This window comes from Entelurus aequoreus, linkage group LG26, assembly GCF_033978785.1.
Source record: "Entelurus aequoreus isolate RoL-2023_Sb linkage group LG26, RoL_Eaeq_v1.1, whole genome shotgun sequence".
NCBI classification, from domain to species: Eukaryota; Metazoa; Chordata; class Actinopteri; order Syngnathiformes; family Syngnathidae; genus Entelurus; species Entelurus aequoreus.
The window spans coordinates 21,366,732-21,393,371 of NC_084756.1; the positions used below are offsets into that span (position 1 = coordinate 21,366,732).

Below are 26,640 nucleotides of genomic sequence, written 5' to 3' on the forward strand. Positions count from 1 at the left end.
CAACTATTTTAATAATCGATTTAATCGATTAGTTGTTGCAGCCCTATATATAATAAAACAAAAATAAGCGCCTTTTCACACCCGATAAGGTGTTTGCAGGGCGATACTATCCCTCAAAAGCCCAAATAGGTATTGCTTGTATTTAAAACAATCTGCAGTATAAAATAGGAAACGTGTCCACTGTGTGATGAAACTACGACTAAGCAAAAGTACTCACCCCTGTATTTGGAAGACACCTGCCAGGATAACAGGAAGGTGTTTGCAGAGCAATACTGTCACCTAGTGGTCTTTTATAGGTATTGCTTGTGTTGTTTAACACAACTTGTAGCATTAAAAAAAAAAAAGAATATCTATCGAATAATAAAACCACTAAGCAATAGTACTCACCCTTACTCTTTGAAGACGCATGACACGAAGGTGTGTGCAGAGAGATACTAAGCACAGGTACTCACCCCTACTCTATGAAGGTAAATTATAGGAAGGTGTTTGTCAAGTGATGCTATCACCTTGTGGCCTTTTATATTTATTGTTTGTGTTGTTTAACACAATCTGTCATAATAAAAAAGGTTATCCAAAAAAAAGCAAAAGTACTCACGCCTACTCTTTGGAGGCGTCTAATAGAAAGGCTGTGCAGAGTGATACTATCGCTTAGTGGCCTTTTACAGCTTCTTTTTTTTACAACAATTTGCAGTATAAAAAAAAAGGTTATCTATCCATCCATTTTCTACAGCTTGTCCCTCTCGGTGTCGCAGGGCTCTATAAAAAACCACAACTTAACTAAAGTACTCACTCCTACCCTTTGAAGACACATTTGCCGCTTGATGCCTTGTGGCCTCTGAGTATTGCTTGTTGTTTAAAACAATTTGTGGTTAAAAAAAAGAACATTTTATCCACTGTATAAATAAACAACTAAGCAAAAGTACCGTAATCACCCCTAGCCTTTGAAGACACCTAACAGGAAGGTGTTTGCCGAGTGATGCTGTCACCTTGTGGGCGTTTATAGGTATCGCTTCCCTTGGTTTTCAGAATTTCTCTGTACAAAACCCAAAACCAGTGAAGTTGGCACGTTGTGTAAACCGTAAATAAAGACAAAATACAATGATTTGCACATCCTTGTCAACCTATATTCATTTGAATAGACTGCATAGACAAGAAACTTAACGTTAGAACGGGAAAACTTTATATTTTGCAAATATTAGCTCATTTGGAATTTGATGCCTGCAACATGTTTCAAAAAAGCTGGCACGAGTGGCAAAAAAGACTGAGAAAGTTGAGGAATGCTCATCAAACACTTATTTGGAACATCCCACAGGTGAACAGGCTAATTGGGAACAGGTGGGTGCCATGATTGGGTATAAAAGCAGCTTCCGTGAAATGCTCAGTCATTCACAAACAAGGATGGGGCGAGGGTTTACCACTTTGTCAACAAATGCGTCAGCAAATTGTCAAACAGTTTAAGAACAACATTTCTCAATGAGCTATTGCAAGGAATTTATGGATTTCACCATCTACGGTCCGTAATATCATCAAAAAGTTCAGAGAATCTGGAGAAATCACTGTTCGTAATTGATGATATTACGGAGCTCCGATCCCTAAGGCGGTACTGCATCAAAAAGCGACATCAGTGTGTAAAGGATATCACCACATGGGCTCAGGAACACTTCAGAAAACCACTGTCAGTAACTACAGTTTGTCGCTACATCTGTAAGTGCAAGTTAAAACTCTACTATGCAAAGCAAAAGCCATTTATCAACAACACCCAGAAATGCCGCCGGCTTCGCTGGGCCCGAGCTCATCTAAGATGGACTGATGCAAAGTGGAAAAGTGTTCTGTGGTCTGATGAGTCCACATTTGAAATTGTTTTTTTTGAAAACGGTGGACGTCGTGTCCTCCGGAACAAAGAGGAAAAGAACCATATAGGCGCAAAGTTGAAAAGCCAGCATCTGTGATGGTTTGGGGGTGTATTAGTGCCCAAGGCATGGGTAACTTACACATCTGTGAAGGCGCCATTAATGCTGAAAGGTACATACAGATTTTGGAGCAACATATGTTGCCATCCAAGCAACGTTATCATGGACGCCCCTGCTTATTTCAGCAAGACAGTGCCAAGCCACGTGTTTGAACAGCGTGGCTTCATAGTAAAAGAGTGCGGGTACTAGACTGGCCTGCCTGTAGTCCAGACCTGTCTCCCATTGAAAATGTGTGGCGCATTATGAAGCCTAAAATACCACAACGGAGACCCCCGGACTGTTGAACAACTTAAGCTGTACATCAAGCAAGAATGGGAAAGAATTCCATCTGAAAAGCTTCAAAAATTGGTCTCCTCAGTTCCCAAACGTTTACTGAGTGTTGTTAAAAGGAAAGGCCATGCAACACAGTGGTGAACATGCCCCTGTGCCAACTTTGTTGCTATTTATGTGTTGCTGCCATTAAATTCCAAGTTAATGATTTGCAAAAAATTAAGTTTCTCAGTTCGAACATTAAATATATTGTCTTTGCAGTCTATTTAATTGAATATAAGTTGAAAAGGATTTGCAAATCATTGTATTCTGTTTTTATTTACGAATTACACAACGTGCCAACTTCACTGGTTTTGGGTTTTGTACTATTCCAGTGATTCTCAAACTTGTTTTCACTTTAGAAGAAAAACCTGTCTTTCCAAGTACCACCATAATGGCCAACATTAAAATACTCTAGTATAGTGGGCCTAAGTATTCATTAAAAACAAGGGAGAGGTTTTATTTAACAAGTATGTTTAATATTTTTTGGCCACTGTAACATCACACACAATTTGAAGAGTAACACTGTGTTTGAAAATAGAAAAATAAAACACTGTAATTTAATCAAGTGATACTTTGGCGTACTACTAGTGGTACACGTACCACGGTTTGACCACCCCCGCTCTATTCCATCACTGGTGGGCTTTATCTAGTGGTACTTGTAAGATAGCGCCCTCTGCTGGATTGACAGCTGCAGACCTCTTTTTTTTTTTTTTTCATTTACGAACTAAAGCAGAAAAGCAATTTTCTCTATGCCAAATTAAGTAAACTGATTGAAAGCGAAGGTGTTTGCACAGCAGACAATATTTTTGAGGTGTAAAAAGCTTGTAAAAATGCTGTATTTGAAAGTAAGGCACTGTAGCACTTAGTGTTGAAGTCAACACACCAAAAAATGGCTTTATTCTTTGCGACTAATGCATTTCTTTTTGTGTGCCTCCTTTTTCTTCGCTGATTTATTTTTTGTTGCCGGTACGCCGCTGACACTCCAGCTGCACCGTGGCCAGCTGTGTTTGCTTTGCAGCGTCTTTTGTTGCTGTGTTTTGTTATCGTTGTCGTGGTCGTATCCCCCCCCCACCTGTGAGGGTCCTAATGATGTTTACATGCAGAAGCGGTCAATTTGACCATTGGCTTTGTTGTTAGGTGCTTGTAAAAAAAAAAGTAGCGGACTGTGTGTTCTGTGATTAGTCGGCCTGAAAAACAAGCTTAAAAGCTTTTTAATTAGGATATTGTAATGACTTTTGTGTATGAGATGGAGAGAGAGCAAGGGGTGCTGAAGCTAAATGTGGTAGAGGATATGTGAACACTAAAGAGGACAGAAAAACTGACTTTCTATGACATTTATAATCAATAATCAATACATACAAAACATAACATAAAAACAAGCTAACTCGCATATTACGAGCATGTAGGAAAAAATATCAGTCATTTATTAGACAGGAACAAAAACAACATTTTAGAGCAGGGGTCACCAACGTGGTGCCCGCGGGCACCAGGTAGCCCGTAAGGACCAGATGAGTAGCCCGCTGGCCTGTTCTAAAAATAGCTCAAATAGCAGCACTTACCAGTGAGCTGCCTCTATTTTTTAAATTTTATTTATTTACTAGCAAGCTGGTCTCGCTTTGCTCGACATTTTTGATTCTAAGAGAGACAAAACTCAAATAGATTTTGAAAATCCAAGAAAATATTTTAAAGACTTGGTCTTCACTTGTTTAAATAAATTCATTAATTTTTTTATTTTGCTTCTTATAACTTTCAGAAAGACAATTTTAGAGAAAAAATACAACCTTTTTACCTTTTTAAATTCCTTCCTCTTTTTTCCTGACAATTTAAATCAATGTTCAAGTAAATTATTATTTTTTATTGTAAAGAATAATAAATACATTTTAATTTAATTCTTCATTTTAGCTTCTGTTTTTTCGACGAAGAATATTTGTGAAATATTTCTTCAAACTTATTATGATTAAAATTCAAAAAAATTATTCTGGCAAATCTAGAAAATCTGTAGAATCAAATTTAAATCTTATTTCAAAGTCTTTTGAATTTCTTTAAAAAATTTTGATCTGGAAAATCTAGAAGAAATAATGATTTGTCTTTGTTAGAAATATAGCTTGATCCAATTTGTTATATATTCTAACAAAGTGTAGATTGGATTTGAACCTATTTAAAACATGTCATCAAAATTCTAAAATGAATCTTGATCAGGAAAAATTACTAATGATGTTCCATAAAAAGATTCGAATTAGCTAGTTTTTCTCTTCTTTTTTTCGGTTGAATTTTGAATTTTAAAGAGTCGAAATTGAAAATAAACTATGTTTCAAAATTTAATTGTCATTTTTTTTCGTGTTTTCTCCTCTTTTAAACCGTTCAATTAAGTGTAAATATCATTAATTATTAATAATAACATAGAGTTAAAGGTAAATTGAGCAAATTGGCTATTTCTGGCAATTTATTGAAGTGTGTATCAAACTGGTAGTCCTTCGCATTAATCACTACCCAAGAAGTAGCTCTTGCTTTCAAAAATGTTGGTGACCCCTGTTTTAGAGCAACATGGAGGATCCTAAACAGCATCAATAAATATGTTTGGCCACTGTAACGTTACGCACAGTAATGACTTTTATTATCGTCCGATAAATGCTTTAAAACGTAATATCGGAAATTATCGGTATCGGTTTCAAAATTAGCGGTATCTGTTTCAATAAGTAAAATTTATGTTTTTTTAAAACGCCACTGTGTACACGGACGTAGGGAGAAGTACAGAGCGCCTTTAAACCTTAAAGGCACTGCCTTTGTGTGCCGGCCCAGTCACATAATATCTACGGCTTTTCACACTCACAAGTGAATGCAACGCATACTTGGTCAACAGCCATACAGGTCACACTGAGGGTGGCCGTATAAACAACTTTAACACTGTTACAAATATGCGCCACACTGTGAACCCACACCAAACAAGAATGACATCCGCATCCACACCGTAACACAACATAAACACAACAGGACAAATACCCAGAACCCCTTGCAGCACTAACTCTTCCGGGACGCTACAATATACACACCCCGCTACCCCCTACCCCACCCACTTCAACCTCCTCATGCTCTCTCAGGGAGAGCATGTCCCAAATTCCAAGCTGCTGTTTTGAGGCAAGTTAAAAAAAAATGATGCACTTTGTGACTTCAATAATAAATATGGCAGTGCCATGTTGGCACTTTTTGTCATGTCTGTGTGATCATGTTTTGTTTGGCCATGTGCTTTTTTGGATTTTGTCAGTTCCTCTTTTTTCACTCCCTGTTTTGTTTCCATGACAACCCATTAGTTTTCACCTGTCCTCATGTCACACACCTGATTCATTTGCACTCACGCACCTGTTGTTAATCATGTCTGTGTTATTTAAGCTTTTCATTTTCTGTTGGTCGGCCTGGCGACATTAACTCTGTGACCCCTGTTTACCTCTGATGACTTCTGCTACCCATGTTTCCATAGTTCCATGCCAAGTAAGTTTTTGTTATTAATGCCATAGTTAGTGACGTTTTGCTTCATGTTCATAGTTTCTGCCTTTGTGCAAGTTTTTGTTTCATTAGCCAAGTTTTTGTACTTCCGCCTTGTGCGCGCCTTTTGTTCCTTTTTTATCAATCAATTAATCAATCAATCAATGTTTATTTATATAGCCCTAAATCACAAGTGTCTCAAAGGGCTGTACAAGCCACAACGACATCCTCGGTACAGAGCCCACATACGGGCAAGGAAAACTCACCCCAGTGGGACGTCAATGTGAATGACTATGAGAAACCTTGGAGAGGACCGCATATGTGGGTAACCCCCCCCCCCTCTAGGGGAGACCGAAAGCAATGGATGTCGAGTGGGTCTGACATAATATTGTGAAAGTCCAACACATCAGCGAAAGTCCAGTCCATAGTGGGGCCAGCAGGAACCATCCCGAGCGGAGACGGGTCAGCAGCGTAGAGATGTCCCCATCCGATGGACAGGCTAGCGGTCCACCCCGGGTTGGGAGCAGAGTAGAAAAGAAAAGAAAAGAAAAGAAACGGCAGATCAACTGGTCTAAAAAGGGAGTCTATTTAAAGGCTAGAGTATACAAATGAGTTTTAAGATGAGACTTAAATGCTTCTACTGAGGTAGCATCTCTAACTTTTACCGGGAGGGCATTCCATATAGTATTAATTAAAAGATGTCCTTACCCTCACGCCTTGCCCGCGCCAACTTTCCTTTGCATTCCGGGAAAACAAACCCCATAGTCCACGCCTTGACACTTTTTTCCATAACTTGAGTTGATTTATTTTGGAAAACTTTGTTACATTGTTTAATGCATCCAGCGGGGCATCACAACAAAATTAGGCATACTAATGTGTTAATTCCACAACTGTATATATCGGTGTCGGTAATTAAAAGTTGGTCAATATCGGAATATCGGATATCGGCAAAAAAGCCATTATCGGACATCTCTACTTTTATGTATTAGATGGAGAGAGAGCAAGGGTGCAGAAGCTATACTAAATGTGGTAGAGGATATGTGAACACTAAAGAGGACAGAAAAACTGACTTTGCACGACATTTATCATCAATACATAAACATAACATAAAAACCAGCAAATTCGCATACTACGAGCATGTAGATCCACTATGGACTGGACTCTCACAATATTAGGTTTCTCATTGTCCCATTGGGTTGAGTTTTTCCTTGCCCTGATGTGGGATCTGAACCGAGGATGTCGTTTTGGCTTGTGCAGCCCTTTGAGACACTTGTGATTTAGGGCTATATAAATAAACATTGATTGATTGATTGATGTAGGAAATTATATCAGTCGTTTATTAGACAGGAACAAAAACAACATGAGAGCAACATGGAGGATCCTAAACAGCATCAATAAATGTGTTTGGCCACTGTAACGTTACACATAGTAATGACTTTTATGTATTAGATGAGAGAGAGCAAGGGTGCAGAAGCTATACTAAATGTCCGTGTTCAAAAACAAGAAAAAAAAATACAAAAATGAGGGGTATTTTATTTGAACTAAGCAAAATTATCTGCCAATAGAACAAGAAAATTTGGCTTGTCAAGACTTTCCAAAACAAGTAAAATTAGCTAACCTCAATGAACCCAAAAATATATATATTCTCACTAATAACTGTACTACTATATGAGTACGTATTTTCTATTGTTTCATTGAAAAATAAACAGCAAAGTCCATTTGGCCGTCATCTGTTTTAATTATGAGACACGATTGTGTCAAAATCATGATTTTTTTTTTTTTACATGCTTGAAATAAGAAATTATTACTTTAAAAAAGTAGTTTTATACTTGTGAGTGTTGATGACACAGCTTTGCAACAGTTGATATTCTAGTTTCAAGCATGTTTTGCTCAATATAGGTCATAACATCTCAGCAACAAGCTGTAATATCTTACTGAGATCATTTAGGACCAACACACTTAAAACAAGTAAAACACTCTAACATAAAATCTGCTTAGTGAGAAGAATTATCTTAAATAAGCAAATATCACCCTTATTTGAGAAATGTAGTCTTACTTAGATTTCAGTTTTTGCAGTGTAGAGTATATGTGAACACTAAAGAGGACAGAAAAAATGACTTAGAACGACATTTATCATCAAAATATAAATATAACATAAAAACAAGCTTACGAGCATGTAAGAAATAGTATAAGTCATTTATTAGACAGGATCAAAAACAACATGAGAGCAGCATGGAGGATCCTAAAGTGCGGCCCCGGGGCCATTTGCGGCCCGCAGGTAATTTTTTAACGGCCCCACGGCACATTTTAAAAATAGGATTGAATAAAATAATAAACATTAAATGTGCTATTTAAAGAGCAAACAGGTGAAATGTAACAAGAAAATGTAGCTATGTTTACTCTAATCACACAAAGCTGCCATGCAGGCTGTTTCTTTCTTTAAAAAAATAATTAATCAAAATCAATGTCATTATGAATTATTGACCTATTCAAGGCTCCAATTACATCACATTAAATATTTTGAGATCTTTTTTGGGGAAAATGTTGCATATTTTGTGTTTGCCATGTAAAAAAACAAGCTGTTTTTTTTAAAGAAGGGCCTAAAACGAACAAACAAAAAACATAAACAACAATAAAACTTATAATTGACAGATAGATCTGAAGTTGATCTCAAGATTATTGTGTTAAAGGTAAACAATAAAAAAATATATACTGTATATAATTTATTTTTTTAACACTTTAATGAGTAGGACCCTTTTGGATCCCGTACAATTTTAGTGTGATTAGTTTTTAAGTGTCATTGCTCAAAAAATAATAATGAATTAAAATCAATTGTGTTATGAGTTATTGACCTTTTTAAGGCTCCAATTATTATATAATCTCAAATATCCCACTTAAAAATTTTATTGGGTGAAAATATTGCATATTTTGTGTTTTTTTCATTAAAAAAACAGGGTTTTCTTTGACAAAAAGAGCCTACAATTTAAATCTTTAAAAATTTTTATATTGACAGATAGACCTAATGTTGATCTAGAGATTTAAAAACTTGAATAATAACAGAAATAATAATACAGAATAATGACACATTTTTAATATTTTTTGGACCAAGCCTGAGTGGAAGCCTAAATGTATATGTTTTATACATATATTGTATTGGTTTTTAAAATAAAAAATATCAAAAAGGCCCCTGCTAGCTTTGATTTTTCAATGTGCGGCCCTCAGTGGAAAAAGTTTGGACACCCCTGCTGTAGACAAAAATCCCTTGATGTTCCTCACGGAAGTGACAGAAAAAGAAGAGGAAAAATTAGCAAAATTCTTGTCATAGTTTTATTTTTCCTTTTCAGTCTGTTTTTTTTATTTGCCTTTGCAGCAAAAAAATAAACCCAAAAAACAAGGATTGCTTCAAAACCTAACATTTGATCTCGTGTACCTGGGGCATCTTGGGTCGGGTCTCCCTTTGAGCTGCTGACTTTGACATGAAACTAGACAAATATCACTTCCGTGTGTTTTCTTTGCGGTGATAACGGCACTGAACCTGGTCGGCTTGTGGTCACGTGACACGTATTCCCTCATCGGCCAAATAAATACAGTAATTAGCAGGTTCGTTGCTTCGGTGCTGATTTACCGCAGCCTGAAACACGGGGGCCATTAAGCTCTGCGCTGGCATATAAAAGCTGAAATGAGGTCACACTGCTGATGGACTCGAAGCATCAATCACACGCCAAACCGCCACCGCCAGGTCCAGGAAACATGGCCGACCGCTTGGCGTCTTCGAAGGAAAGCATGAGCCGGGGTGACTGCGATAACATGCCTGCAATCATTAAAACTTGTCATTCGCAACTTTTAAATATACCTTTACGAGACAGAACTTTATCGTGCGTAATAAATAGAAATAGAAAATAAAGAAAACAGACCTAATGTGACATAGTCCTAATAAAACAAGTGTAGTCCTAATAAAACAAGGAAAAAAAGCAGTAATAATACGACTACAAAGTATTTTTTGTCAGTTGTACTGTCAAGAGAATATAAAATTAAATATGCAAAACAACTAATAAAAATATGTACATTTAGTTATTTTATTTCAAGAAAAAATATATGACAATATTACAAAAAAGAAATCATAAAATATATATATTCTGAGAAAAAAAAACTGAAAATGAGGTCCTGTTTTTGAAAACGATGTAATTTTAGGAAAAGGAAGATTCTAATTTGACTACTTAATGAGAAAAACAAGTTGAAATACTAGGATATTTAAAGGCCTACTGAAATGATTTTTTTTTATTCAAACGGGGATAGCAGATCCATTCTATGTGTCATACTTGATCATTTCGCGATATTGCCATATTTTTGCTGAAAGGATTTAGTAGAGAACATCGACGATAAACTTCGCAACTTTTGCTCGCTGATAAAAAAAGCCTTGCCTGTACCGGAAGTAGCGTGACGTCGCAGGTTGAAGGGCTGCTCACATTTCCCCATTGTTTACACCAGCAGCGAGAGCGATTCGGACCGAGAAAGCGACGATTACCCCATTAATTTGAGTGAGGATGAAAGATTTGTGGATGAGGCACGTGAGAGTGAAGGACTAGAGTGCAGTGCAGGACGGTTTTTTTTTCCGCTCTGACCGTAACTTAGGTAAAAGGGCTCATTGGATTCCACACTTTCTCCTTTTTCTATTGTGGATCACGGATTTGTATTTTAAACCACCTCGGATACTATATCCTCTTGAAAATGAGAGTCGAGAACGCGAAATGGACATTCACAGTGACTTTTATCTCCACGACAATACATCGGCGAAGCACTTTAGCTACAGAGCTAACGTGATAGCATCCTGCTTAAATGCAGATAGAAACAAAAGAAATAAGCCCCTGACTGGAAGGATAGGCAGAAGATCAACAATACTACTATCAGGAGACACCGAACCAAACACTGGACCTGTAACTACACGGTAAATGCTGTGCCGCCTGTCGAAGCCTAGCATTGAAGCTAACTTAGCTACGGGACCTCGTCAGAGCTATGATAAAAACATTAGCGCTCCACCTACGCCAGCCCTCATCTGCTCATCAACACCCGTGCTCACCTGCGTTCCAGCGATCGACGGCGCGACAAAGGACTTCACCCGATCATCGATGCGGTCGGCGGCTAGCGTCGGATAGCGCAACTGCTATCCAAGTCAAAGTCCTCCTGGTTGTGTTGCTGCAGCCGTCCGCTAATACACCGATCCCACCTACAGCTTTCTTCTTTGCAGTCTCCATTGTTCATTAAACAAATTGCAAAAGATTCACCAACACAGATGTCCAGAATACTGTGGAATTTTGCGATGAAAAAAAGAGCTGTTTGTATTGAGATACAATGTGTCCGAATACTTCCGTTTCAACCATTGACGTCACGCGCAAACGTCATCATACATAGACGTTTTCAGCCGGAAGTTCCCCGGGAAATTTAAAATTGCACTTTATAAGTTAACCCGGCCGTATTGGCATGTGTTGCAATGTTAAGATTTCATCATTGATATATAAACTATCAGACTGCGTGGTCGGTAGTAGTGGCTTTCAGTAGGCCTTTAAGGCCTCAATACCATGACAAAGAACTCACAAGATAGCAATATTACAAGTAAAAAATCTTATTTTGACAAAAAGCTGCAATATTACGAGAATGAAGTCATCTATTTTCAAGAGAAGAAAAAGTAAAATTACAAGAAAAAGTCGTAATATCGTAAGAATAAAGTAATATTTGTTCATGAAAAAAAATGATTATGAAACAACAGACTTGGAAAATTTTTAATTTAATTGTTAAATTCTGTAGACAAAAGCAGATAATAGACTTGACACGCAACTATGGTAATTTAAAATGGCAATTTTCTGGCTTTATGAAACACTAAAATAAATCAAGAATATAAATGGTGGTGCTCAGTGACCGTTACATTTTTAGATCAAGCAAAGTAAAATAAATGACGGAATCAACCTGTAATTACCCCATTGTGGGATGAATAAAAGTCTATCCTATCTGCGTTCGATCGGTTTATTAGTCTTGTAGTTGAAAAGTAGTGTTCTCACCTTGGAGAGCTGTTGCGCCAGGTGGATAGACATGAGTCATGGCTCCACCACGACACATGTCAATTAAAACAAAGAAGAGGATTATCAAACGTCTTCAAGAAGGTAAATCATCACCCACTTTTGCAAAATATGTTGATTGTTCACAGTCAGCTATGTCTAAAATCAGGACCAAGTACAAACATGGGACGGTTGGGACTGCAGACCAAGGAAAGAATAATGTCAAGATAGATAAAGCATTGATTGATTGATTGATTGATTGAAACTTTTATTAGTAGATTGCACATATTGCATAATGTAAAACAGAAAATGCACTGCAAAACGAATGAAGAGCAATTGACTGTCTGCGACCGAACTGGAAGAAACCGCCTAAAGGAAATAGGATTCAAACACAGAAAAGCTCAACGAAAGCCGTCATTCACAACTAAACAGCAAAAAACAAGGTTACAATGGGCTAAAAAAAAAAAGCAATGGTGGTCTACGAATGACTGGATTAAAGCAAGTGAATCTCAAATCTGCATTGGGCAGAGTGATGAGGCTAGAACTTTTATTTGGTGCCGTTCCAATTACATTTATGAAGACGACTGCCTGAAGAAAATATGCAAATCATTGATGAGATGAGGCTGCATTTTGGACACTTTTCTTATTCCATCAGTGGAAAGGATGTTTGGGGATGATGACATAATTTTTAAAGATGATATTATATCTGACATTAGGGATGGATATCGGTAAGATTTTACCGATACTAATACCAATATCGATATTCCTCATTGATACCGGTATTCATCAGTGCTTTTGTTGGTACGATATGTAATTGGTGTAAATAGAAATGTGAAAAAATATATATTTTAATTACCATTTTCAGGATGGTAACATAGATCGACCGGTATATTGAGAGCTTTGCCGTGCGACTCAGCTCCATCTCCACCACAACGGATCGATACAGGGTCCACATTACTCAAGACAGTTCCACCTGTCAATCTCCCAATCCACTCTTCCCTCACTCGTGAACAAGACTCCGAGGTACTTGAACTCCTCCACTTGGGGTAATATCTCTTTCCCAATCCGGAGATGGCCCTCCAGCCTTTTCCGTGCGAAAACCATTGACTCAGACTTGGAGGTGGTGATTCCCATTCCAGGTATGGGTCCCCTCAACGCCCTGACTGCGCCTAGAAATTCTGTGCATAAAAGTTATGAACAGAATCGGTGACAAAGGGCAGCCTTGGTGGAGTCCAATCCTCACTGGAAACGGGTCCAACTTACTGCCGACAATGCTCACCGAGCTCTGACACAGATCATGCCGGGAGTGGACCGCCACAATCAGACGGTCCGATACCCCTTACTCTTTGAGCACACCCCACAGGACTTCCCAAGAGACACGGTCGAATGCCTTCTTCAAGTCCACAAAGCACATCTAGACTGGTTGGGCAAACTCCCATACGCCCTGAAGGATACAATAGACCTTACCGGGAAGGCTGAGGAGTGTGATCCCACGATAATTGGAACACACCCTCCAATTCCCCTTCTTAAAGAAAGAGAAACCACCACCTCGGTCTGCCAATTCAATAGCACCGTCCCCGATGTATACACAATGTAGCAGAGTCTTGTCAACCAAGACAGCCCCACAGCATTCAGAGCCCTAAGGAACTCCGGGCGGATCTCATCTACCCCCAGGGCCCTGCCACAGAGGAGCTTATTAACTACCTCGGCAACCTCAGCCCCAGAAATAGGAGAGCCCACCGCAGATTCCCCAGGTACTGCTTTCTCATAGGAAGACATGTAGGTGGGATTGAAGAGGTCTTTGAAGTATTCCCTCTACCGAGCCACAACACCCTGAGTCGAGGTCAGCAGTGCACCTTCCCCACCATACACGGTGTTGACCGTGCACTCCTTTCCCTTCCCTGAGGTCGCTGATTGTGGTACGGAATCGCTTCGAAGGCGTCTCCATAACTGTTCACTTAAACTGCATATACCTCAAAATTCAATTACATCACAATTATTTTTGTTATAATATACATCACATTAACACAATATGAATAATGCCTTTTGTAGAAAATGGTGCTTACAGTAGGAAAATATGGTATATTAAGAAGAATGAGTCATTATTACAATATATTTTAAGTAAAAACAACATGATATTAACAGAAATAACGTAGTAATATTACAAGAATAAAATACTTATTACTATCATTATTTTTATTTTTATTTTAATTTTTTTAGGGAAAAATTTATTTTATTATGACGGAAAAAAATATACCCTATTTTCTGGACCATAGAGCGCACCGGATTATAAGGCGCACTGCCGATGAGCGGGTCTATTCAGGTTTTTTTTCATACAAAAGCATACTTATGCAGATCTCAAATACACACCAGCAGGTACCAGAAGGTAAGAAAAGTTGGTTTTGACTAATATTGTGAAACAAAACACCAGGTAATATGTCTGCTAATGGGTGCTATTTTGCGGTCCTTATACACACACCATAGTAATACTTGTATCTCTGATTACGGTAGCCGTAATGGGCCGACAATCCATCTAGCGGTGTGGCTTCAAAGTCGTACTAAAACATTTTGAGAGGTTTTTGAGTGCCGTGTGTATTGTTCTTTATTTTCAATGGAACATTTATAGTTTTGGTGTTGTTTACTGGCGTCATATTTCAGTGTACACGTATCTCTTATGTATGACTGCCATCTACTGGTCACCCTCATCATTACACCATGTACCAAATAAAATTGTTTCGAGGTCGGTAAGCACAACCAGAGTTATTCTGTACATTAGGCGCACCGGGTTATAAGGCGCACTGTCGATTTTTGAGAAAATGAAAGAATTTTAAGTGCGCCTTATAGTCCGAAAAATACCGTAATATAAAAAAAATTATTTTTCTGCTTTAAAAAAAGGTTAAAAGATCAGAAGGAATAATAACAGGATGCAAACTCTTGTGACGTCACATAAACTGTAAAGTGACAGCCGTTGTTTTCTTTATCATAAAAAACATCAAAGCAATTACAAATTAAAACGGAAGAAGATAAACATATTAATGCACTCAAATGAAAATAATATGACTTTGAAGAAACCAGAACAATAATTAATATTTAATCTCCTAAAACAGCATATTGTGTGTCTATTTATTTTATGACATTTTTAAATAAAACTTGGTAAAAATATTCATAAGTACTTTTTGAGCACATTCAAAAGTACCGTGACAATAATAATAACCATGATCAGTTTGGACACAATATCAGTAATAAGACATTTTCATATTGTTTAGTTTAGTTCAGTTTATTAAGGATCCCCATTGGTCTACACTGCAGTGGAGACTATTGTTCCTGGGGGCCAGGCAAAAAACACCACACAATCACAAAACAAAAGATTACAATGCAGTACAACATGATCAATAATAAAATGTTGTAATACAAAAATAGCAACAACAAAAAAAACAATAACTTGGAGTTTACATAATAATGTTCATACCAAAAATAAAAAAAAAACACTATAAAAATAGATATATATTTTAACAATATTCTAAGTGACAAAAAAGTACCATATTGAATAAAATATGACAAAGTACATACAAAATCAAATCCATTGTGATATCCCTAAAGTGACAAAATTAATTTTGCTTTCAGAAGTAAAAAGTTTCCTTTTGTCAGTAAAAACACGCAATATTGCCCAACTTTGAAGCAATGGATGGAATCAACAATGGACATATATAAAATGGAGAAGATAACTGTCTTTATTAATTATAAATTGGAGAAATTTACTTCATACTGGGAAAATTGGGTCAACTATGTCACGCCCCATAAACCTGACTTTAATTTTTTGAATTCGTGATTGTACTGCAAAAAAAAAAATCCTATATCCCTATATGTGTATATGTATGTATGTATATGTGTGTATATGTATGTACATATGTATATATATGTATCCGTTTATATTTTATTTTATTATTACTATTAATGTATTATTATTTCCTCTTTTTGTTGTTGTTTTTTTGTTTTTGTTTTTTTTGTTTTGTTTATTTAATCGATGTATTTGTAGATATTACTTTGTTTTTTTGTTGTTTCTTTCTTTTTTGAGGGGTTGGGGGGTGGGTGGTATGGATGGGATATCAACAAAAATATTTTGACATTTAGGGCAGACAATAGATGTATGATTTATGTGAATATGATGTAATGGATAGGAATGTCTGATGCTGGATGTCAATAAAAATAAAATGAAAAAAAAAAGAGCAATATAAAAATAGATATATACTTTAACAATATTCTAAGTGACAAAAAAGTACCATAATGAATAAAATATGACATAAAGTACATACAAAATCAAATCCATTGTGATATCCCTAAAGTGACAAAATACCTTTTGCTTTTAGAAGTAAGTTTCCTTTTGTCAGTAAAAAGACGCAGTATTGCATTAAAAAAAAAAAAGTAATAATATAGACAGATAAAGTTACGGGCAAAAGTTTGAATATAATGAAAATTAGGTAAATGTAATATAATTCAAATATAGTAATATTTTCAAGAAAATAACTGTAATAAATAGATCTTACTGTCCTTTTTCATTTGTAAAAATTCTACAATAAAGTTGTGACATTAAAAAAAACAAGAAAGGACTGTAATTTTGACATGTACTGCCTTGGAGCAGAAATATGATCTGTACGTTTCTATGATAAACTAATCTAATATGAACGTCCAATATTGACAATAATGAGCACTACTACTACTATTAATGTTGTTACTTAGAATCGCCATCAACCTTGTGGTCACATTGTGGCAGGCAGGCGGCAAAGTGCTGTGACAGCTCTAATCTCCTTGATCTTAATGGCATCCACACACCGCCAGCACACCATCGATCTGTTCCCTTTCTTTATCGCACAGGAACCTTTCCGTCGCCAGGCCTCAAACACCCGTCGCCTCCTGCTCCATCAGATTATTTAGCGCTCTCATGTCACCTTTGAAAAGAGGCTTTGTGTGCAGTGCAAACATTTAATTGTACCTTTTGTGCTATTGTCTTTTACCTTCTTCTGTTCCTCCTCAAGTTTTTTTTTTTTTCTTGTCCATTCGTGGATCTGCAATGAGGCAGACAAAAGAAGCTTTCAGACGTAAATGGAAATAATGATTGAATTATATGACGATAACTATATTTGTGTTAGACAATGTGGAGGCGATACAAGGAAACTGGCCATACACCAGGAGAGGTTGAGGTGGCCTGAGGAAGGCAACAACCTAGCAAAAACAGTGGGAGAACATTCCACATTAGGCTTTCGGAAGCATACCCAGATGTTGTAGTGAGGAGTGCATACACACTACAGAGGTACATTAAAGAAACTGCCTGGAGTTGGGTCAGGCTGTGATCTCCATTCCCAAGACGGTTTTCTGTGACTTTCAAAACAGTCAGAAGAGTAGAGGGGATGCCAGGAGACCGGCCGGTTCACCGGGAGAGGTGAAGCAACATAAGGAAGGCAACAACCCAGCAGAAAGACCTCGATCTCATGCAAATCTTGGAGTAGATCCCACTAGAGACAACCAGGAGCATGTCTAGACAAAACTCACTGAAGTTGGATCAAGGTTGCTTCGATCTCCATGAGTGCTACAAGTGTGGCGGCGATACCAGGAGACAGGCTAGTACACCAGGAGAGGTGGAACAATATAAGGAAAGCAATAACCCAGCAGAAAGACCTCTATCTTATCCAGGTGTGGTAGGAGAGATCACAGGAGACCATGAGGATCATGCCAAGAAGTTGTAGAGAGTGAAGCCCATGCACACGAATGAGCCACATTGTGTTGTGCAAACTCACAGATGATAGATCAGGCTGTAACCTCTTTTTTTTTAAGGTTTGCTGTGGCTTTCAGGAGTGTTAAGACTGTGGACGCGATACCAGGAGACAGGACGGTACACCAGGAGAGGTGGAGCAACGTAAGGAAGGCAACAACCCAGCAGAAAGACCTCTATCCGATGCAAATCTTGGAGATCTTCCAAAAGACAATCAGGAGCATGTCCAGATGTTGTATGGAGTGCATACAGGCACACCAAGAGCCACTTTAAGTTTGGACAAAACACACACAAGTTGGATCATGCCATGATCACACTTTTTCAGAAGGTTTGCTTTGACTTCCGTGATTGTTACAAGTGTGGGTGCGATACCAAGAGACAGAATAGTACACCAGGAGAGTTGGACTCATCAAAGAAAAGCAACAACTCCGCAGAAAGAGCTCAGCCATTGTATCCATGTGTGGTAGGAGAGCTCAAAGGAGCCCATCAAAACCATGGGCATGCATACAGATATATGGAGGCCATGCAGACCATTACTCATTTTAAGTGTTGAGGAAACTCACAGAAGATGGATCAGGCTGTAATCTCAATTTTTGGAAGGCTTCTGTGATTTCCAGGAATGTTGATAATATGGACGTAATACCAGGAGACAGGACGGTCCATAGGAGAGGTGGAGCAATGTAAGCCTGCTATTAGATCTAGCTAGATCTGGGAAAAGGACCTTCGGGAGCATGTTCAAATGAGTTGCCAACAACTCCCTACCACCACCACCAGCCAACCACCAGCAGACAATTACCTTTGTCCGCCAAAGGGCTAAGGTAGTCAGGAGCGGCTCCATACCGCCTGAGCGAGGTCAGCGACGCTTGGCCCGCGACTGGAGGATGCTGGCTGATCTTGGCCGGCAGCTTGCGTTTCCTCCGGAGATCGCCGTAACCACACTGAGACCGGACTTGGTGTTCTGGTCCCCTTCACAAAAAAGGTGTTTATAATCAAACTCACAGTACCCTGGCAGGACTCAGTACAAGAGGCTTACGAGCGAAAACACCTATGCTATGCCGAGCTTGCAGCTGAAGCACAACATCGTGGCTGGTACATTGAGGTCCGCCTAGTGGAGGTGGGCTGCAGAGGCTTTGTGGCTAGATCTACCAAGCTGCTTTCAGGAGTGTTAAGACTGTGGATGCGATACCAGGAGACAGGACGGTACACCAGAAGAGGTGGAGCAACGTAAGGAAGGCAACAACCCAGGAGAAAGACCTCTATCCGATGCTGGCTGATCTTGGCCGGCAGCTTGCGTTTCCTCCGGAGATCGCCGTAACCACCCTGAGACCGGACTTGGTGTTCTGGTCTCCTTCACAAAAAAGGTGTTTATAATCTGGGAGGACTCAGTACATGAGGCTTACGAGCGAAAACACCTATGCTATGCCGAGCTTGCAGCTGAAGCACGACATCGTGGCTGGAACATTGAGGTCCGCCCAGTGGAGGTGGGCTGCAGAGGCTTCGTGGCTAGATCTACCAAGCTGCTTGAAGACCTGGGAGTCCGAGGCCAAAACCTGCGTATAGCCATCAAAGCTGCATCGGAGGCAGCCGAAAGAGGCAGCTAGTGGCTGTTCATAAGGAGGAAAGACCCCTGCTGGGCCCCAAAGTAGCAAGCCGGGAGGTATGCTGTCAGCTTAGGCTTGACTCAGGGAAATGGACGCACCTGGCATGCATAGTCCCATGAGAAGTCTGCTGCTCAACACCAAGCAACTCTCATGATTAATTGGGATTGACGCAAGCCCGCGGCCGATCACCCTGTGACTGGCCACCCCTGGAGGGGGTGTCTAGTGTTAAGGCCGAAATGCCCAGTGACCCAGGGGGACACTACTGATGATGCGTCCAAAATTGCAACGCACCCATCCACCAGTCCACCAGTCATCACCCAAACAACACTCTCAAGTATGTGCCAGCACAAAGGAATTTACAACTTATCCTGTGTTTCGTAAACAGTCATTACAGGGAGCGCATACAGGCACATGGAGGGCCACATAAAGTCTTGGGGGAACTCACAGAAGTTGGATCAGGCTGTGATTTCTATGTTCCGGAAGTTCCGTAACAGGGAGGAGATACAAGGAGGCAAGCCAGGGTACCAGCAGGGCCAACGATATGATCCAAATCTGGTAGAAGATCCCATAGCCGATCACAAGGAGCATGCACTGATGTTCTAGGGAGTGCATGCAGACACATGGAGTCCATACACCACTTAGACACACTAAGTCCCATTTGAGTTGTCCCATTGGAGACAATCCTATATCCCAGTAGAAGCGTTCCCAGATGTTGTAGGGAGTGCATACACCCTATGAAGACCCTGACCATAGCCAATCCTTGCAAAATCATTTATTTTCATGACCATTTAGCATGCTTTCAAAAAATATTTTCAAGCACTGTGGCAAACTTTCTTACGTTGCTTTGTTTAGCAGAAATAAAAGTGCTTTATTTATGTTGTTGTGTGTCTGAGGGCTAATGAGCGATGGCGGCAGGCAGTAATTGTTGGAAGGCCACCAACGGGGGGTTAATTGGAGAGGCAGGGAAGAAATATACAAGCTGACGACTGGCACCGTTTAATCATAATGGGGTGCAACTGGGCGCCGCCGTGGTCAACTAATCAAACGGGACCGGCCTGCTCGGCTCTGGCGGCAAACGAGCCGTGACTGGAATACCGAGCGGTGCCTTGGCGTCGCCGTTCAGCATCATTGGCTCGACGGGAGACGGGGGATCGAGCGTTTTATTATGGCTGTGACCCTGCAACACCTGCTGAACGCTCATTATGGCGGGGCCATGGATGGACAGCTTTAATGTACAGAAGCTAGGATGAATGTGTTAAGGGTGACTCGGAGCCTCACCTGAAAACAAAAACAAATATGACTTTCACTTGATTTCTCATTGCAAAAAGGCCAATAAAGTTACAAACATTTTTTGATTGTACACAGCAATCATTTGCGGGTTTATTTTCTTGCCATTCTTATGACTACATTGAACATTGCACATTAAATGTATTTTGAAAACATAATTTGTCAATGGCGCCCTCTGCTGTATGTTTTAATTTTTATTTTTAATTTATTTTTATTGAACAACAAACATACATTTATAATTCACTCAACACTCAAGGCACTTTCAACAACAAGGAAAGAAAACAAAAGCAAATACAGATAGAGTATTAGATATTAATAAATAATAATAATACAAAAAATTATTTAAAAAAGCGGTAGAAAATCAATGGATGGATGGAGAGACAAAAAGGGCTACCTAAATCACTTTAAAGGTTTTTTTTTAACAAATATATCAATTTAAGGGCTTTTGTACTCTTAATCTTTCCTGTGTGATGTAAACACATCCGCCCCTTTAAACGTCTTCGTATCAAGGCATTATGGGAAGTAAATTCTTAGCCAATCAGATCGCTGGAGTCGCTTGTTGCTACGGTGACGGGGGCGAGGGAAGAGGTTTGATTTCAAATCGTAAAAGAAAATGGCGTCGTTTGGTTAACGCTGAAGTGGAACGCGTGAATTTTATGTCGTATTATTAGAGTAAAATTGTTATTAATACCCCAGAACGTTAAATGTTCCGGGTTATAACGTTCGGTTGGTTTATAATGTGTTGTTTGTTGAAAGTTGGACGTTTTTTTTTTTTTTTTAGAACATAACTAAACCTGTACGGCAGCACAGGGACGGAAGTGAAACATTATCGTACTAATAAGTAAAGGTAAGAGACTTGGAGAGGCTTATTGATAGGAAATAATAATTCTAACAACGACTATTACCTTGCACTATTTGCCTTTACTAAAACAAATGCAAAGCTTATAAGTGAGTTGGTTGCAACAAAGTTATTGTTAGGTAGCGCAAGCAAGTCTGGAGACATCATGGCTAACACCGCCCATCATGTCTTCTGCGGAAATGTTAACGAGTTAATTGTAGTAAATACCTTAAATTATGAGTTCATCTAATTTTTGCTCGTTATCAGACATACAAAATAAACATACTTAAAGTATGTCTACGACAGGTTGTGTTGACATGACACCGGAGCAAATGATAACAATTTAAAATGTTGGTGCTTTTTTAAATGATTGATTGAAACTTTTATTAGTAGATTGCACAGTACAGTACATATTCCGTACAATTGACCACTGAATGGTAACACCCGAATAAGTTTTCCAACTTGTTTAATCAACCTTAAGAAAGTCAATGACTTCACTATAAAAGTGGGTGACATTGTTATCACCAGGAAAGATGAGGTCACCTACCTAGGTTCCATTCTAGAGGCTAATCTTTCCTGTGATAAAATGGCAACCAAGGTAATCAAAAAGGTCAACCAACGAACGAGATTTCTCTATAGAATCTCCTCTCTGGTCAACAAAAGCACCATGAGGATTCTAGCGGGAACTCTCGTTCAACCCTTTTTCGATTACGCATGCACCTCCTGGTACCCTAGCACCTCCAAAACCCTCAAATCTAAACTCCAAACATCCCAGAACAAGCTAGTCAGATTACTTCTAGACCTCCACCCCAGATCCCACCTCACTCCTACCCACTTCTCCAAAGTGGGCTTGCTCAGGGTGGAGGACAGAGTTAAACAACTTGCACTGAGCCTAGTCTATAAAATCCGCTACACCAGATTCCGATCTAACAAAGGTCTTAACTCATTCTCCTTCTATGCCACATCAATGTGGAATGCGCTCCCAACAGGTATAAAAGAAAGGGCATCTCTATCCTCCTTCAAAACCGCAATAAAAGTACACCTCCAGGTAACTTCAACCCTAAACTAACACCCTCCCCGGATTGTTAATAATCAAATGTAGATACTTTTTCTTATGCCTTCTGATCTCGATCTCTCTCTCTCTCTCTCTCTCTCTCTCTCTCTCTCTCTGTCTCTATGTCCACTACTTGCTGTACATATCCTACCAAGTCAGACCTACGCTGTTTCAATATCCATTTCTCTGTTCTCAATTGTTGATGACTGATGATAACAACCAAAGGTTGACTGGAGGTGTTGTTTTAGTGCGATTTTGAAGGAGGATAGAGATGCACTTTATTTTACACCTGTTGGGAGTGCATTCCATATTGATGTGGCATAGAAGGAGAATGAGTTAAGACCTTTGTTAGATCGGAATCTGGGTTTAACGTGGTTAGTGGAGCTCCCCCTGGTGTTGTGGTTATGGCGATCATTTACGTTAAGGAAGTAGTTTGACATGTACTTCGGTATCAGGGAGGTGTAGCGGATTTTATAGACTAGGCTCAGTGCAAGTTGTTTTACTCTGTCCTAATCCTGATTATTATTAAAAGAAGTACCAGTATACATATGCGTGATTCTACCAGGATTGGAATGTTTTATGATTTGCAGTAGAAATAGTTTGCTATAGTCATGTGCGATACGACTTATTCAGGCTTGTATTGGCGATACCAATCCGATACTTTGTGCAAACATACAATCGTGGTCAAAAGTTTACATACACATAATGTCTTGAGTTTCCAATAATATTTCTAAGTCTTATTTTTTTGTGATAGAGTGATTGGAGCACATACTTGTTGTTCACAAAAAACATTCATGAAGTTGTTGTTGTTTTTAATGAATTTATTATGGGTCTACTGAAAATGTGACCAAATCTGCTGGGTCAAAAGTATACATACAGCAATGTTAATATTTGGTTACATGTCCCTTGGCAAGTTTCACTGCAATAAGGCACTTTTGGTAGCCATCCACAAGCTTCTGGTTGAATTTTTGACCACTCCTCTTGACAAAATTTTTGCAGTTCAGCTAAATTTGTTGGTTTTCTGACGTGGACTTGTTTCTTCAGCATTGTCCACATGTTTAAGTCAGGACTTTGGGAAGGCCATTCTAAAACCTTAATTCTAGCCTGATTTAGCCATTCCTTTACCACTTTTGACGTGTGTTTGGAATCATTGCCCTGTTGGAACACCCAACTGCGCCCGAAACCCAACCTCCTGGCTGATAATTTTAGGTTGTCCTGAAGAATTTGGAGGTAATCCTCCTTTTTCATTGTCCCTTTTACTCTCTGTAAAGCACCAGTTCCATTGGCAGCAAAACAGGCCCAGAGCATAATACTACCACCACCATGCTTGATGGTAGGGATGGTGTTCCTGGGATTAAAGGCCTTACCTTCTCTCCTCCAAACATATTGCTGGGTATTGTGGCCAAATTGCAAAATTTTTGTTTCATCTAACATCTCATGGAGAAAGATAAGACATTCTGGAGGAAAGTTTTGTGGTCAGATTCACAAGTTTAGTTAGTTTTTGCACTGTTCCTGTTAATTATATACAATATCTTAAATAACTAAATGATCAAAAGTATCGGTCCGCACGTCACTAGTTTGCTGCCTCAAATGATCCATGTCATTAACAGTAATCCATTTTTTTTCTCTGATATCTTCAGAATGTGTGAGAGACAAATGGACACTCTGGGTTCCAACGCTTTGCCATCTTCGGTCATCAGCTGTGGAAGAGTCGGAGCTGAACACGCCTCAACTTCAGAAACGTCATCGGATTTGGATGGCATGAAGTCTTGTCTGGCATCAAACACACAGCAGAGCAGTGAACAGGTAAATCACTAAATATACTTGAAAAGTGTGAACTACATATTCTCCTTAGAGGGGAACTTCACTTTTTTGGAATTCTGTCTATCATTCACAATCCTCATGTGAGACAAGCACACATGTTTTTTCTTTTTATGCATACATATTTTAGATTATGCATATTATTATATTACAAGCGGTATAAAATGGATGGATAGATATTAGAGTTAGAGTTAGAGTTTTAGTTTATTTCGAACGTGCAAGCATACAACATGATACATCACAATTTCCAGTTTCTCTTTTCAACATGTTCGAAAAGGAGTAGGAAGAAGCAGAGCTTATTTAATCCTACCCCTTTTCTTTACATAACAGTTGCTGAAACTTTTTTATTCACTTCCTGTTGTCAATTTATTCACAATAAACTCCATAGGTAATCACAATAAAAATAAATAAATAAATAATAGTAAAAGAATTTAATAATAATAATTGGTGAAGAAAGTCATATTTCATATGATGAGATAAGTAAGATTACTTTAAGAATTAATGAATGGATGGATGAAATAAATTGAGAATGTTTGTCATGGTTCTTCTTCTTTGTACTTTGTAAACACTTTAAGTTTGAAGAGTTTCTTGAAGTGGATCATATTAGTACATTGTTTGATTGCTTTGCTTAATCCATTCCATAATTTAATTCCACATATTGATATACTGAAGGTCTTAAGTGTTGTACGTGCGTACAAATGTTTTAAATTACATTTTTCTCTAAGATTATATTTCTCCTCTTTTGTTGAGAAGAATTGTTGTATATTCTTGGGTAGCAGGTTATAGTTTGCTTTGTGCATAATTTTAGCTGTTTGCAAATTCACTATGTCGTGGAATTTCAGTATCTTTGATTCAATAAATAAAGGATTTGTATGTTCTCTATATCCAACATTATGTATTATTCTAACTGATCTTTTTTGTAACACCGTTAATGAATGAAGTGTACTTTTGTAATTATTTCCCCATATTTCTACACAGTAGCTCAGATATGGTAACACTAGTGAGCAGTATAGAATATGAAGTGATTTTTTGTCTAGAACATGTTTTGCTTTATTATTATATTATATTATATTATATTATAATTATTATATTATATTATAATTAAACATATTTGTATTCAGTTCATTTATTTATTTTCATTCATAAAACAATCAAACAGGAATAAAATAAAAATAAATACATCAATATAACATTAAAGTAAAATATGATAGAAAAGGAGCTGAAAGAAGTAAAAAAAAATGTAATAACCGCCACATATTTTCACAAATACAACAATTGACTTTCAATGTTGGTGACTACAAAGACATATATTAATTTTACAACAATTTAACCAATAATGGAGAAATAATTCTACTTAATCATATCTTTTCATCATCATGATTTAAAAAAAATTGTAATACAGAAACAGATTTACATTGTTTTGTTCCATAAACTAACACCTCTGATTGAAATACTTGTTTCCATTCTAACTCATGTATAAACATTAGCAAAAGTCAGCTAACAAAGAAGTTAATAAGATTCGCTCTATTCCACTTATAAAGCACTCTAAATAACAGTCAAAAGCCTACCATCATCATTGTAAATATATATATATTAAACATACGGCAGAGTAGTAATTTTACAGACGCATCACGACGTTTGCTTTTACCTTCAACAACATTACTACTCATGGCAGACTTCATGAGAGACAAGAAAGACAACTTTTGGACAAATGATGATCCAGAACCTTATATTTTTGAGCCTGAATATACAGAGGATATGCTACAAACTGTGTGCTAAACAGATCCAGCATTAGTGAAACACTAAGCATCATGCAGCAGTATTGCTAAGTGCTAAACCAAAAATACACACTATGAACATAGTAAATTAATCACCTATTGTACAATGTTTGCTCTCACTAGGATGCGGACTGATGGAACGTTCATATCTTAACGTTTAGATGAAAAATTAATTGAATGAATAATCCCAAACGAGCGTCTTTTCGTGTCTTTCGTGCCATCGACGGGCATAAGTTGGATGTCAAAGTTGACCACCTTCTCGGTTTATGTCCACATCCTTTTACCATGCAAGTGAGAGGCATGATTTAAAATCTACAATAATTTAACTTTCACCAACTCAGAGACGATGCAGCATCTCACCGGCTTAGTATGTCAATACTGTAGATGCATAAGCTAGTTAACTCTCTGTGATCACGGCCCCGTTAAAAATAGTTTGTCTGAGTTAGAGCTTATAATAACAATATCGCTAATACTTGGTTAATATTCAGGTCCCAAGCTGTAAATGGAATATTATTGGCGCTTTTTTTCTTCTAAAATGTTTAGAGGTCTTTATAGTCTGAATAGTGTACTTCCATTATCTGCATCGTTAGCCACGTCTTACTTGCTGTATTTCATGGCATAGAATGCATTAAAGAAGAAAGACATATGTGTTCTTATCTTAGTGATTGTGAATGATAGGCAA

The 26,640-nt window shown here is 38.2% G+C and overlaps 1 protein-coding gene across 5 annotated transcripts in view; it reads left to right on the forward strand.

Annotated features, from left to right (window-relative positions):
* miip (migration and invasion inhibitory protein) overlaps nt 1–26,640 on the forward strand; it is a 73,673-nt gene that overhangs the window by 40,218 nt on the left and 6,815 nt on the right. For 3 of the 5 annotated variants that reach the window (XM_062037562.1, XM_062037558.1, XM_062037559.1), the window contains one exon: nt 24,000–24,165. In XM_062037562.1, the coding sequence (XP_061893546.1) occupies nt 24,000–24,165 (166 nt within the window). Of the gene's footprint in view, nt 1–5,683; nt 5,769–21,023; nt 21,315–23,999; nt 24,166–26,640 lie in introns of those variants that run through there. The other 2 variants (XM_062037561.1, XM_062037560.1) reach the window with 2 other exon arrangements.